Raw genomic sequence first — 12,420 nt, 5'->3', positions numbered from 1 at the left:
AGGGGTAGCGGGGAAGGGCCATACGTTGACATGCCATCAAAATGAGGTGACGACGGTTTTACACGACCACAGGACAGTGCAGAAATAAAATAATTATTTGAATGTTTTTCTGTTTTTTTTTTTCTTTCCTTTCCTACCTAAAAAATATTTTTTTAAATGTATCCCCCTGGCCCTGGCATTCTTAGCTTACAGCATAGGTTGACATAGCGATTGATTGATTAGAATGACGTCAGAAACGTCATCATAACATTTGGAATATTTCCCTACAACGCAGAGTACGTCGAAGGGTTGAGCACTAGGGCAGGTTTCCTAGTACCAATAATGGGCTCCTCTCCAATATCAAAATCATCCGCCAGCCAACCACAAAAAAAAAAAAAACTAGAGACAAACGGCCACAGACCAGTAAACACCACACACACACACAACTGTACGAGACGCACACCAAACATCACCAGCCACCGGCCAAAAAAGCTCCCCAAAAACTATTTCTATTTTCAGACATTCTTCAATACCCTCCTCCACTACTGCTGCTATCTTTCCTTCCTTTTTTTTTCCCTCTCTCTCTCTTCCCTACACCGACCACAAAAACAAAATAAATATATATATATATATATATATAGTATAATCATAAGGAGGGAGGAGGTAAAAGCTACTCTCTTGTCTTTCTCTCTCTCTTTCTCTCTTGCTGTCTTTTCTGCTATTGCAACAACGACGCCCAGTGACAAGTAGCTATCTCGGTAATCCATCAGTTGTGAAAAACCCTCCCCCGGAATCCAGCGGCACACGCTATGTGCTGCGTCCTGCCTCCGTGCGGCTGGGAGACGTTCCTGTCCGTCGTTTCTGCCACACATCTTTTCATCTGCACAGCTACAAGAACGGAATTTTTCTGTTTTCGCTTGTTAACTGGCCGAACAGAACACGATAGAATAGACTGCCTAACCTGCGTCCTCGCGTTGCATAAGAAACAAGAGATGGAAAAATTAAAACAAGGCAGGAATGCGTTCCGCCATGCGGCGGTTCCTTACTTCACATTTCGTTGCGGTTCCCTAGCGCTGGAACAGAGAAAACAGATGGCGAAAGATGCCCTCTTTCTCTCTCGGTATTCTTTAGATAGTTTTAATTGCATTTTTCGATTTTTGTAAGTAAAACAAAACATGTTAGGTGAACCTTACAACTTGTCTGAATAATGACGTAAGAATCAAACAACGCTCGTCTTTATCACTTGTCCTCCAACCGAAATCTGAATGTTTTCAGAGTCTTCTCCCTATTCCCCAAATGAGCCTCTCGCTAACACATCAACACAGCGCGAGAAGCCAGGACCGGCTATCAAGTAAAAACAACATTTGAAAAGAGAAGAAAAAATTCAAATGAGGGTTACCGAGTTCGAACCGTTCAGACGTTCTGGTGCCAAAATCAGCAGTATTTTTCTCTTCGTCTAACGAGCCGAATAGGTAAAGTGCAAGCACAGGGAAGCAGAGATCGTTACGTAACAAAAATGACTTCCGTTCTTTTCATTTCTCGTACAACTTGCTATTTTTTTGTTTTGTTTTTTTTACATTTAAAAATAAAAGGGAAGCCTCTTAAAGAAAGGCCATCGAATCGCGTCCGTATATTAGAAATTTCCTTCGTCACTCCAGATGCGCGTTTTTCATTTGCATCTTTTTTTTTTTTCATCTCTCTTCCTTGTGATTAAAGAAGAAGAAGAAGAAGAAGAAGAGAAAAAAAAGGGACCTGCAAAGCAAACAGACGTGGGTTGGAAGCTTATCCGATTACATGGCTGTCATTCCGGCAATACGCACAACGTCACGACGTTTCTTATTTTTCATCCCTTTAAAAAAAAAAAAAAAAAAATTATATTTTCTTTTCGTACAAATCTTTTTCAATGCTTTCCAGTTCGGCAACATCGAACGCGATGTTTTTCATTTTTTTTTTACCCCACCCACCTTGTAAATTAACGCGCCTGGCAAGAACATCTATTTTAATGATATGGGAAGGACGTTAGAAGCGCAAATCGGACGCCATGGAATCTCCATTTCTCCGCGCAAAAAAAAAAGGAAGTCAGGCCATCAACTCGCAAAATCATGTAACAATTTAAGTGGGAGGCAACAACAACAAAAAAAAAGTAGCAAAAGATGTTTTATGTTTATAACAGAAGGTTGCGATGTCAGTATCAAATTGGTTCCATAAGACTCTTTCTCTTTTTTTCTAAACGCTTCGTGTGAGTGCTACTGTAATTGCCGTATTAAAGAAACGTGAAAAGCTGACGTAGTTATACTCGGAAGTATCTTTTTTCTCGTCTTCCTTTCATTCTTTTTTTTAATTTTTATTTTAGCTTCGCAGCTGGAAGAAAAAGAGGGTCAGAGTAAGACTAACCCTCGATGGATTTTTGCGTGTTAAACCACAAGATCAAATTGAGCGAGAGGCGAGAGGGTACATGGCGAAACTTGATCCTGTTGCGAGGAAAAATCGTTGACTACGAAACAGGATAGGCATTACTTTTCACGTTGCTACTTGAAAAATTTCGACGCTACTCTTCGAAACAAAACAGCGAAAGAATTCGGTTAAAAAAAAAACAAAAATTCGAAGAAAAACTACGGGAATTTCGGTTTTGATTTTCTTTTTTTTTTTTTTTTTTTTCTCTTTTCAGTTTCAAACTTCTTTCCGTGTCTGTTTCTCTTGTTTACTCGGAAACTCCACCGAAATAGAGTTGCCGCTTCCGGCTATATAAGGATCCGGATGGTCTAGTAGTCGCTCACGGCCTTGTCTCTTTTGACGATCGGGAGCGATCGATCTCTTCTCGTTTTTGGCTCACTCCGGAAAAGAAAATCCTGCACGATGGAGGAGGGAAAACGCAACACACGCGCGCGCCACACATACAAACAGACGCGCACAAAGAGCCTCTTTCTCTCATCGTCTTAGCGAGGTAACAAAACGAGACGCAGGAAGAAAAAAAAAAAAAAAAAAAAAAAAAGAATTTCTTTGAGAATACATCGATATATGATTTCCACGGGTGAAGAGTGAGATTTCACACAAAGAAATAGCGGAAATCCTCTACTCTCACGCCGGAAGAAAAAAGGGGGAAATATTCCTGTCCCCGTTTTCATCCGGTAAAAGGACTGACTTGGAGCTTTCCCCCTTTTTCTTTTTTGTAACAGTACAAAACGAGACGATACATTCTAATCGGTTAGAATGCAAATCACCGCTGGATTGTCAGTAGAAAACAACCGAAAAGAGGATTTTTTTTTTTTTTTTTTTTTTTTTCAACAGAGCGAAATGAATAAACTTGAATCTCCTGTCACTTGTATATGGAAAATCCTGTACGGAGATTACAGTGACAAGAGATCCACGCGTGTGTCTGTCAAAGCTAGTACATCAATTCCAATAGACCAAACACAAATCCATCGATAAAAAAAGAAAAAGAAAAAAACCCCCTCCTCCCGTATAGCAATCTTTTTCCTTCATCGTAACTTCATCCAATCTCCCCCTCTCTCTCTTTTTTTTTTAAAGACATTTTTCTAGTTCGCCAACAATCTCCTCAAAAGTTGTTCCTCTCGCGCATAGAAAAGCTGGTCCAATGGATCGATTGGCTCATCTGGCAAAGACGTGCAGACAGCCTCTTGCGCCCTCACCTATAACACGAGGTCCCTAACAAACGAAAAGAAACACGTTCGATAATTTTATCCTTTCCCACTCCCCCCCCGTCCATCAGTCAGCCCAAAAACAAACAGCAAAAATGATGAAGAAAAGATTAAGAGGATGACTTTTCCCGACACTTGTTTGCGTCCGTATGACGACAGCATTCCAGCACACACACACGCACACAGTGTCTCCTACCCACCCGCCTGCCCAGCACGTCAAGCATTGAGTCAATAAACAAGAGTCACGTCTAACAAGCTACGTACACATCATAGTGTTGGGGCCAAACATATCTCACGGATTCGGCCTTCGCCTCCATTCTCAACCCCCCTCGCCCAACCTTCTCTGCCTCTGTCAAGTGTTTACTACCTTGAGTCGACTACGTTGCGGTTGAAAGGGAGCCATAAGAACGGGCGAATTGGTGGCGGCCATGGCGCTGTAAGCCGCCACGGCGGATCCTTGCTGATGGGCGGCCAGTTGATGGGCCGCGGCGGCAAAAGCGGCCACAGCGGCCGCAGCGTTCTGCTGCAAGGCCGGCAAGAGGAGAGCCCCCGACGGGGTCAACATGGGCTGCAGGGTCAATCCCATCGACGTCGAGGGCAGCTGATGGGCGGCGGCGTGATGATGAGCATGATGGACGTGCGGATGAGGCTGCTGCGGCTGCTGTTGCTGGACATGGTGATGGGGGTGGTGGTGTTGATGCGGATGATGATGGGGATGATGATGAGGTTGATGTGGTGGCGGAGGGAGAGTTAGCTGGATGGGCGGCGCTGTAGTTAACGGATGAAGGAACGGTAATAGCCACGGGTGCTGCATTTCCATCGGCTTTCGAATTGTTTGTCTTTGAAACGCGATTTAGCCACTGCCAACAACAATAACAACTAGCAAACGAGACGTGCGTAAGTGAATGTTTGTCTCTTTCTCTGTTTGTCTTTTTTCCCCCTCTTTCAAGTGGCCTGGACCAACAATGTCCACACTTCAAACGATGACCGTTCCGTGAAAATACAAACAACGACTTCTTCTACCACAAAGCAACACGTAAAAACGACCAATAGACTTGCGAGGTAGATTTGAGAAAGAAAAAAAAACGAGTATCACCAAAAACAAATGAGAGATTGAGATATGGAATTGACGATGATGCTGTCTCGGGCAGACGGCGTCAACTGAGCGCAACTCCAGCGGCTCGGCTGGAGTCTATCGCAACAGAACTCGCACTGGCACCGATTTACACACGCACACTGGTTCCTACTACTACAACTACTACTACTCTCGTCTCCTCCCTCTCTTCTGATCCTCGCTCTCCTCGCCAGCGCGTGCGTATCCCGTTCCCCTTCCTACGTCGTCTGTTTCCTATCGACATTAAAAAGTGCGCACCTCCAAGTTCTATCTTTTTTTTTTCTTCCCCTCTTCGGTAATGAACGGCAAGTGGCGACGTTAGATGAATGCCAAGGCACGAAATAAAACGGAACATTCAAAAATGTTGTTGAATTGATTGCAAAAAAAAATAATAATAAAAATAATTTACGCTGGGATATCAGGAAAGACTTCCTGGAACGAGTTTTAAATATGTAGAGAGGGGGGGGATATAGGCAGTGTGGCATTTCTTCTTCGATCATGGCAGGTGAGAGCCGCCTTTTTTTTTTTCCAACGAGAACAAACATTTGGATTGAACTTATCTTGCACATACGTAAACATGGGTAAAAAAAAAAAATGACAGGAACGGAGAAAGACGAGGCGGACAGATGGGCGGACAGCCAGAAAGTTGTCAACTTTGCTTCCATCTCCACATCTTGTTTCGATTTTTATTTCATTTCCTTGTGTCTGCCGGATTTAGCCGCATTTTTCGTATCGAAAAAAAAAGGAAGAATACCAAGTCAACTTTTATGCAATTGATCCGCCTCAAAGAATTTCAAAGAATAACACACGTATAAATAAAAAGCCTGCGTTTGACACTTATTTATAAGCGTACGCTCACCGTGAAAAGGTGCTGGCGTATGAAAGAAGTATTACCAGCAACGACGAACAAACAGGATGAAGAAAATTCGTTGCAAGTAAAAGAAACGTTCAAAAAAAAAAAGAGGCGGAAAAAAATAAATGGGAAATTCTCGGGGTTTGCATTCGCACCCAACCATTTTCTTCCAGCGCAGATATTGGAACCGTGGGTGCACACCATAAATTCAAATCTTTTCATGGCCTCGGAGATTTGCTGCATCAAATCTTATCGTAGCGTGAGAGAAAAACCATCGCACAGGCTTAGTGGATCTCATTCTTGGCCGTCACAAACATCCAAAAAGTGACAAACTGAGAACAAAAAAAAAAACAAAGAAAAAGGAGGGCGGCGTTTCGCGGAATAAATGGTTGGTGGAAAACGGGAGCTCTGTTGTGAATTATGGCCGATGGGTGTCGTTCAAGCTTGATTGCGCAAGAGCCCTGGTTACGTCAAGACTTGCAGAGTCCAACCCTAATGGACCTCGAGTTCCCCTACACCAACAAAAGCCAGATATAGTTGGTCGCGAACGATTGCGTCAAGGCTAACGGGGGCACCAGCAATACACCACCACCCTACAGCCGTTGCCAAGATCTTGGATGGAAGACAAAGCCGAGATAGGAAGTGAAACCCAGTCTATATTTACTTAGACCCCGTTCTTTTTTTTTCTAAGGATGTTAGAGGCTCGAGCCTCATGCAACAACACGCACAGACAGTTTTCGTTTCACCCAAAATTCACGACCTCCCCAACTCGCTGTCGTGACAACGCAACTGTATTACACACTACAGTTGGTGTGAGAGGGGCGAAACCGATTCGCCCCCGTTCTGGAAAATGAGATGTCAAAAAGAACAAGAAAAATCGAGAAAACGACATCTGCAACCCAATGGAACTTGGCTTTTGCTCGTTTCGAAATGTGGAACAAGACGAGCTAGTGATTATCAAAAAGTTTGAAGAATTATTTCGATATAAAATTGTACAGTTGGATCGATTAGTTTGAAGAGCAAATGTACAACCATCATGTAGCATCTGATGCTAAAATGTAAGGCCATTTCTAATGATGAAGGCATGTTCAAGAGGATAAATCCCTAAGGAAAGCCTTCATCATTTTAACTTTGGATTTCGTACTTGAACACTTCTCCAAAAGGTTGGCTAGACGTAATTGACTTACGCGTAGGACTTTCACGCATCGAAGGTTTTTGATCAAGAGTCTTGAGGTAACATCAAGGCGTCTTCCAATCGAACTTTTAATGTAGAATACTTTAGTTGATTTGGTCAATTGGGAACTCAAAATATCAATTGAAAGACTAGCAGAAGCAATTGGAGTTACGAAAAACAAAAAGGACTTCGAGAAAGAGAGCCGAAGAACTAATTTGATTGTCGGTCAAATTTACGAGAACACGGGGGAGTTGTGTAAGTCTTTGTTGCGCCATTCCCAACGAGTCGATTGTTGTTTTTGACGAGTAAAACAATAACGTTCGGCGCGTCAATTACTCCGTTAGACGGCGGAAAGTGGTGCTGGGTAAGAGCAAATATCAACAAACTGCACAAAAACAGGTGGAAACAGATGGCAATTGGATAGTATGACACCTAATTCTAACCAACATTTCTATTGCCACTCTTTGGCAGGGAGCAAATATCAAACCATTCCGAGTACTAGCTATTCCAGTCCAACATAACCAAATAAATGAAAAACTTGATGGTGCTTATGTCAGAAAAAAGGTTGACTTTGAATAGAAAATCTGATTGTTCATCTCAGACTGAATGTGATCTTGGCATTTGAATATTCATGAAGACATTCGTGACAAGTGCCACTTTAGAGACCAGAACTCAATGTTTGATAATATGCCAATACAGAAACATTGCTATGTGTGACATTACTAGTTTTAGCAAATTGATAAGCACACGTGAAGCTAAAAGATGTTAAATACCTCTGATGCTTGTAGTTCCACAGCATTTCCTTCGTGGGATTCTTCTACTGTTCGGTTATCACTTGATTTTAACAGATGTTCAGTATGGACAGGTAGAACACCTTTATCTGTACAATCTTCGGCAATACCTTCTACTGTCCGAATTTTGTCCACGTCGGAAATTTCAAAAGTTTGATTAGCACTAACAGAGGGATCGGCATCGACCTTCATTCCGAGAGGTTTCTCCGTTTTGAGAATATCTGTCATGCTGGCAGTTAAACGATATGTTTTTATGAAACAACCAGAACTTGTTCTCCCAAAATGATTGATAAGAAAATGCAAATTAAGAGCTCGTTTTATGCTCGATATAACACCACTATTTAAAAAGCTCATTTAGCACGTGTTTCAGACGACAGCTAGACCGGCTAGACTTTATGGCAATCCGTTTTACCCTCCAAAAAAAAATATCGGCCTTTTTTTCTGTTTTTACTGCTATTGCCATCTTCCGGTCAGATTTCTGGTTAATTCTCTACATACACTAGCCGAATTTTTCTGCTGCATTTCGCTAGCGCTGTAGCGTACTGGCACGCTAGCATTGCATGAAATACTCGGTGTATTTCAAATACAATTAACTTAGTGAAAAACATAGCAATTTTAGTGGAATCAGCAGTCAATTTTGAGTACGTACCCTGATATGCAGCGAATTCCGATGATTGCCGGTTTTTGGAGAAAAATTTTTTAAGCCCGACTAAATAAGCCCGTCTTTTATTCTTAAGTCGAGATAATTTCGTCGGGAACAGAAAAAATAGGTTTTTTGTTGCTATACTGCTACCGTCATCTAGCGGTCAAATTTCTAGCTAATTCTCTAGATACACTCGAACGAAAAGTCGGGCTTATTTAGTCCGGTTTATTTAGTCGGGCTTAAAAAAATTTTCTGCAAAAGCTAATACTCATCGGAATTGGTTGAATATCACAGGATATACTCAAAATTGAATGGTGATTCCGGGAAAATTGCTATTTTTTCATTAAGTTAATCGTCCTTGAAATGCGCCGATTATTTGACGCAATGCTAGCGCGCCAGTACGCTACAGCGCTAGCGCCAGTGGAAAAATTCAGCGAGTGTATGTAGAGAATTAACTAGAAATTTGACTGGTACTAAAAAAAGGCCGGTATTTTTTTTTTTTTTTGAGGGGGTAAAACGGATTGCCATTTAAAGACTTATGTTTTACATTTGCCTTTCGCGCACCATCTAGTGAAGCGCACAGAAATCGTCTTCAATTTATCAGGTGACTTTTGTTATGTCAATAAATAGACGATTGAGGTTATAAGACAGCAATTTGGTTGTCATAATAGCGAGCATCACGAGACAAAGAAATCGTGGGCCGTATACTTAAATTGATTTTTGGACCCATTCCCATCAACTTGTTACTTTTTTACGTCACTTATTGATTTATTAGCTCCTATAGAATGGACACAACCGCAGATTTGAACAGAAGGGACGACTCAGACATGGCTGCTTCTAGAAAGGCTATCCATTATTATCCACTAATTCGGGTAAAATAAACGTTTGGTTATTACTGTTTCCGATAATAATAACATCCTAATTATTTGGTGTCCCAATCAGCATGCAGATTTGTGTGAAGAAACGAAGAATGAGTGTGTTGAAATCATTGTTGCCTCGTGTGAAAAATATCCGTCTAATCATGAGGTGTAGCTGCCTGTCTTTTTACAAATTTACTAGTTTTATAGTTCTTTTTTTTCTTAGGCTGCAGCAAAACAAATCAAAGAAACTCTTGATAAAAGATGTGGCCCATCTTGGCATTGTGTCGTGGGTGAAACCTTTGCTCTAGAAATCTCATATGAAACCAAAAACATAATATATATGTTTTTAAACAGCAATTTGGGTGTTTGCGCATGGAAATGTAGTTGATTTGTATTTGAGAATGATTGTTTTCTAAGTTGTCGGTTGAACAGTCTTTTTATTCACTTAGCAATAATTTGTGCAAGAAAGCCCCAAAATCTCATTGCACATGTTAATAACTCAAACCATTGCAATTTAAGCCTCTAACATGTTAACTACCCAAAGATTTGTTGATTCTCACTTACATGTTGAAGTACTGTGATTTTAATATTGTACTTCCCTAACCAAATAAATTATTTTTAAGATCAAAAATCACATTTTAAAGAATTGTTAGTGAAATGGAAGAAGTTTGATACTTCATGCATGTTAGTGATGTAATGGGAGGATACCGCAGAAAGCTTTTGAAGAGTTTCAACGCAAATTGCAGAATACTGCTGCTATGTCATCTTAGACACTGTTGATGTAATTATAGTCAGTACTATGAATCTACGTTCATGCTGCTGGGAGAAGTTGGCCTTGAACCCTCATGACTCTCTTCTGCTGTGAGGGCTACAAAATAAAAGCAAGTGTGCATACACAACAAACAAATGTGCTTTCTCACACTCTTATACCTGATGTCCAACGCTGATGAACTTCAGGTGTAAAATTTGTTATTTGAACATGAACAGCTTGGAATTTCTCCAGTTTTGGTGGCACCAGAAGTTTACGAAAAGACACTTCATCTCCAATCCTTGGGACATATTCTCCATCAATGCTAATAAGAAAATGGTTGATAATTAATTGAACTGTGTGAGAAGAAAACGATCGACATACTCTGACACATGAACAAAAATTTCATCCCCATCATTTTTCTTGATGAAACCATGACCTTTCACTCTGCAAAAGCTCTTGATCACACCATTTTCAACTGGGTTGTCTAAAGCTAGTTCCAACCTGCCAAGAAAAGTATCTTCATGCTTCATATTTTATATAAAATTTTTATAGAAAATCACATAGACTGAGTTCTTGTTCGTTTCGTTATGATTGGATTCGGAAGGATAGCGGACGATAGGGATTCTCCACCCATCGAGCTTGAGGGAGCAACGTTACCAAAACCGGGACACGACGAAGCATCCTCTACGTTTTGATCCTTCGATTCTGACATTTTTCTTTCTGAATTTCATTTCAGAAATATATTCCAAATGCTGCCATTAAACTCAACACATTAGCTTAAGCTATGCAGAATGCTAAATTAAAAATTTTTGACAACTTACAACACCAAAGTTGTCGGCCTAAACAATATGATGAGCCTTGGAAATTGTGACAAGCTAATAGTTAATAAACAAAGAAGCTCCCCGCGGCCCGTACTAGGGGAATTCGGATTCGAGAACGCAAAACCTTTCGCTAGAGGGCCTGTATTCATATCGAACGAAAGAACTTTTTCCCCTCTTCGCGTAAACACTATTGGCCGTAAAACATAAAATACACTGCGAACATAATTCCCTTATCGATTTTTTGTGCGACAGATTGCTTAAATAGTTTCCTGATAACGAGAAGGTAGAACCAACTAATTTAAATACAATCAAGATTATCTAACACGATTTAACTTAGAAATTTTGCGCATGTGATAGTTAATACACAATAGAATTCCTATTCGATTAAGCTGGAATGACTGTAATGATCAACAACGATTTTTGCATTAACGGCTCCAAACGAAATGACACGCCTCACTAGCTATGTAAGGAAAAAACCAAATAGTTAAGTTTATATTAATTAACTACTTGCAAAGATTTTCAATTGTAAACAGAGATCCACCTTTATGTGATGTTATAGGAATATGATAGTGTGAACTAATTAAGACATTCAGTTCCAACATTAGGGAAGTCTGGAAGGTAATGGAACTCTGAAAATTGCCAGAGAAATCAATTGGCAATGTTCTTAATCTATTTTGTTTTGTTTGATGATGTTGGGGAACCAGGCCTAGAACCCTCACGACCTTCCTCTGGTGTCAGTGGTGATGTCCAGCGCTGATGAACTTCAGGAGTGAAGTTTGTTATTTGAACATGAACAGCCTGATATTTTTCCATTCTAGGGGGAATTTGTAGCTTCCGAAAAGATACTTCATCCCCTACTCTTGGGACATATTCTCCATCAATGCTAACCAAATAAACAAACTTTGTGAGTATAATGTGTGACATGTAGTCTTTAGGAAGGAATAACATACTCAGAAACATGGACAAATATATCATCACCATCATCTTTCTTGATGAAACCATGGCCCTTTACTCTGCAAAAACTTTTGATTACCCCATGTTCAACTGGGTGCTCCAACGCCAGCTCGAGCCTTTAATTACAAATGATTTATCACATTTTATATTAAAAATAAGCTTGAAACTTAGTTATAAGAATTACATAGATAAGGTTCTCGTCCTTTTTGTTATAATAGGATTCGGAATTAAGGAACTTCTTGATGGCGATTCACTAATCGACCCCATAGAAGTATTCGGAGACCGAGCGGGGGACGGTATTTCTTTGGGAAAAGACATATTCGACACTTGATACTGAAAATACAGAAAGAATACCGAGTTTTTTGACACGACAATAAGTCACGACGTTCGAGCTTAGACAATACAAACAAGGCTTACAAGCAAACCGAAATAACTGGACAGAAATAGCACGCTATCAAACGCGAACAAAACGACGGTTCTTATAAAAGATTGACAATGACAATATATCGATGAATCAATTTTCTTTGATTTCGTCTGGTATTTGCCATGTTTGCTTACTAGATGGTGCTGCCAAACTTTCATTTTTGAAAGTTAGAAGGAATATGGGTTCGTTTTTATCCGCATCATCCTGTTCAATTTTATATCTGTTCTCTACTAGCTCCATTCCTAAAGGCATCATTTTGTACAAGAACAATTGCTTTCCTTTAACCTGCCACATCTTAGCACTTGCAAGATTTCGAAGCGGAAGGATTGTCGCATCGATTTACCATTTCTGCTGAATCGCTGAAAGAATCTACTGTACTGACGCATGATTTTCTTTT

General features: G+C 40.4%; 3 protein-coding genes and 1 long non-coding RNA gene across 7 annotated transcripts in view; 2 read left to right on the top strand and 2 right to left on the bottom strand.

Moving 5' to 3' along the window:
• LOC130697350 (pseudouridylate synthase RPUSD2-like) overlaps window positions 1-7,942 on the bottom strand; it is a 35,394-nt gene extending 27,452 nt beyond the window's left edge. The window contains exon 1 of one of the 3 annotated variants that reach the window (XM_057520254.2): window positions 7,553-7,942. In XM_057520254.2, coding sequence (XP_057376237.2) covers window positions 7,553-7,924 — 372 coding nt within the window. In that variant the 5' untranslated portion in view covers window positions 7,925-7,942. Of the gene's footprint in view, window positions 1-4,005; window positions 4,851-7,552 lie in introns of those variants that run through there. The other 2 variants (XM_057520253.2, XM_057520252.2) reach the window with 2 other exon arrangements.
• A 903-nt stretch (window positions 7,943-8,845) lies between these two features.
• Window positions 8,846-9,636, top strand: LOC130697368 (dynein axonemal light chain 4-like). The gene is made up of 3 exons (XM_057520273.1): window positions 8,846-9,085; window positions 9,156-9,239; window positions 9,297-9,636. Exons 1-3 carry the CDS (start codon window positions 8,999-9,001, stop codon window positions 9,459-9,461), a joined length of 336 nt encoding a protein of 111 aa, XP_057376256.1. The 5' UTR covers window positions 8,846-8,998; the 3' UTR covers window positions 9,462-9,636.
• Window positions 9,491-10,736, bottom strand: LOC130697361 (cold shock domain-containing protein CG9705-like). 2 transcript variants are annotated; one of them, XM_057520266.2, is made up of 5 exons: window positions 10,646-10,736; window positions 10,385-10,544; window positions 10,206-10,325; window positions 10,004-10,146; window positions 9,491-9,941 (listed from the first exon to the last, which is right to left on the bottom strand). In XM_057520266.2, the coding sequence occupies exons 2-5, from the start codon at window positions 10,534-10,536 to the stop codon at window positions 9,871-9,873; spliced, it is 486 nt and encodes a 161-aa protein (XP_057376249.1). In that variant the 5' UTR covers window positions 10,537-10,544; window positions 10,646-10,736; the 3' UTR covers window positions 9,491-9,870. The 2 variants fall into 2 exon arrangements, with proteins under 2 accessions (XP_057376249.1, XP_057376248.1); XM_057520265.2 differs by having other exon boundaries at window positions 10,385-10,576; window positions 10,646-10,718.
• On the top strand, window positions 10,668-11,941 carry LOC132087808 (uncharacterized). Its single transcript, XR_009420624.1, has 2 exons — window positions 10,668-10,928; window positions 10,983-11,941. It is a non-coding gene; the product is annotated as an uncharacterized LOC132087808 (long non-coding RNA).
• The last annotated feature ends 479 nt before the right edge of the window (window positions 11,942-12,420 follow it).

This window comes from Daphnia carinata, chromosome 3, assembly GCF_022539665.2.
Source record: "Daphnia carinata strain CSIRO-1 chromosome 3, CSIRO_AGI_Dcar_HiC_V3, whole genome shotgun sequence".
NCBI lineage: Eukaryota > Metazoa > Arthropoda > Branchiopoda > Diplostraca > Daphniidae > Daphnia > Daphnia carinata.
Note: the sequence above shows the minus strand (reverse complement) of the source record. Positions and strands in the feature narration are given on the sequence as shown.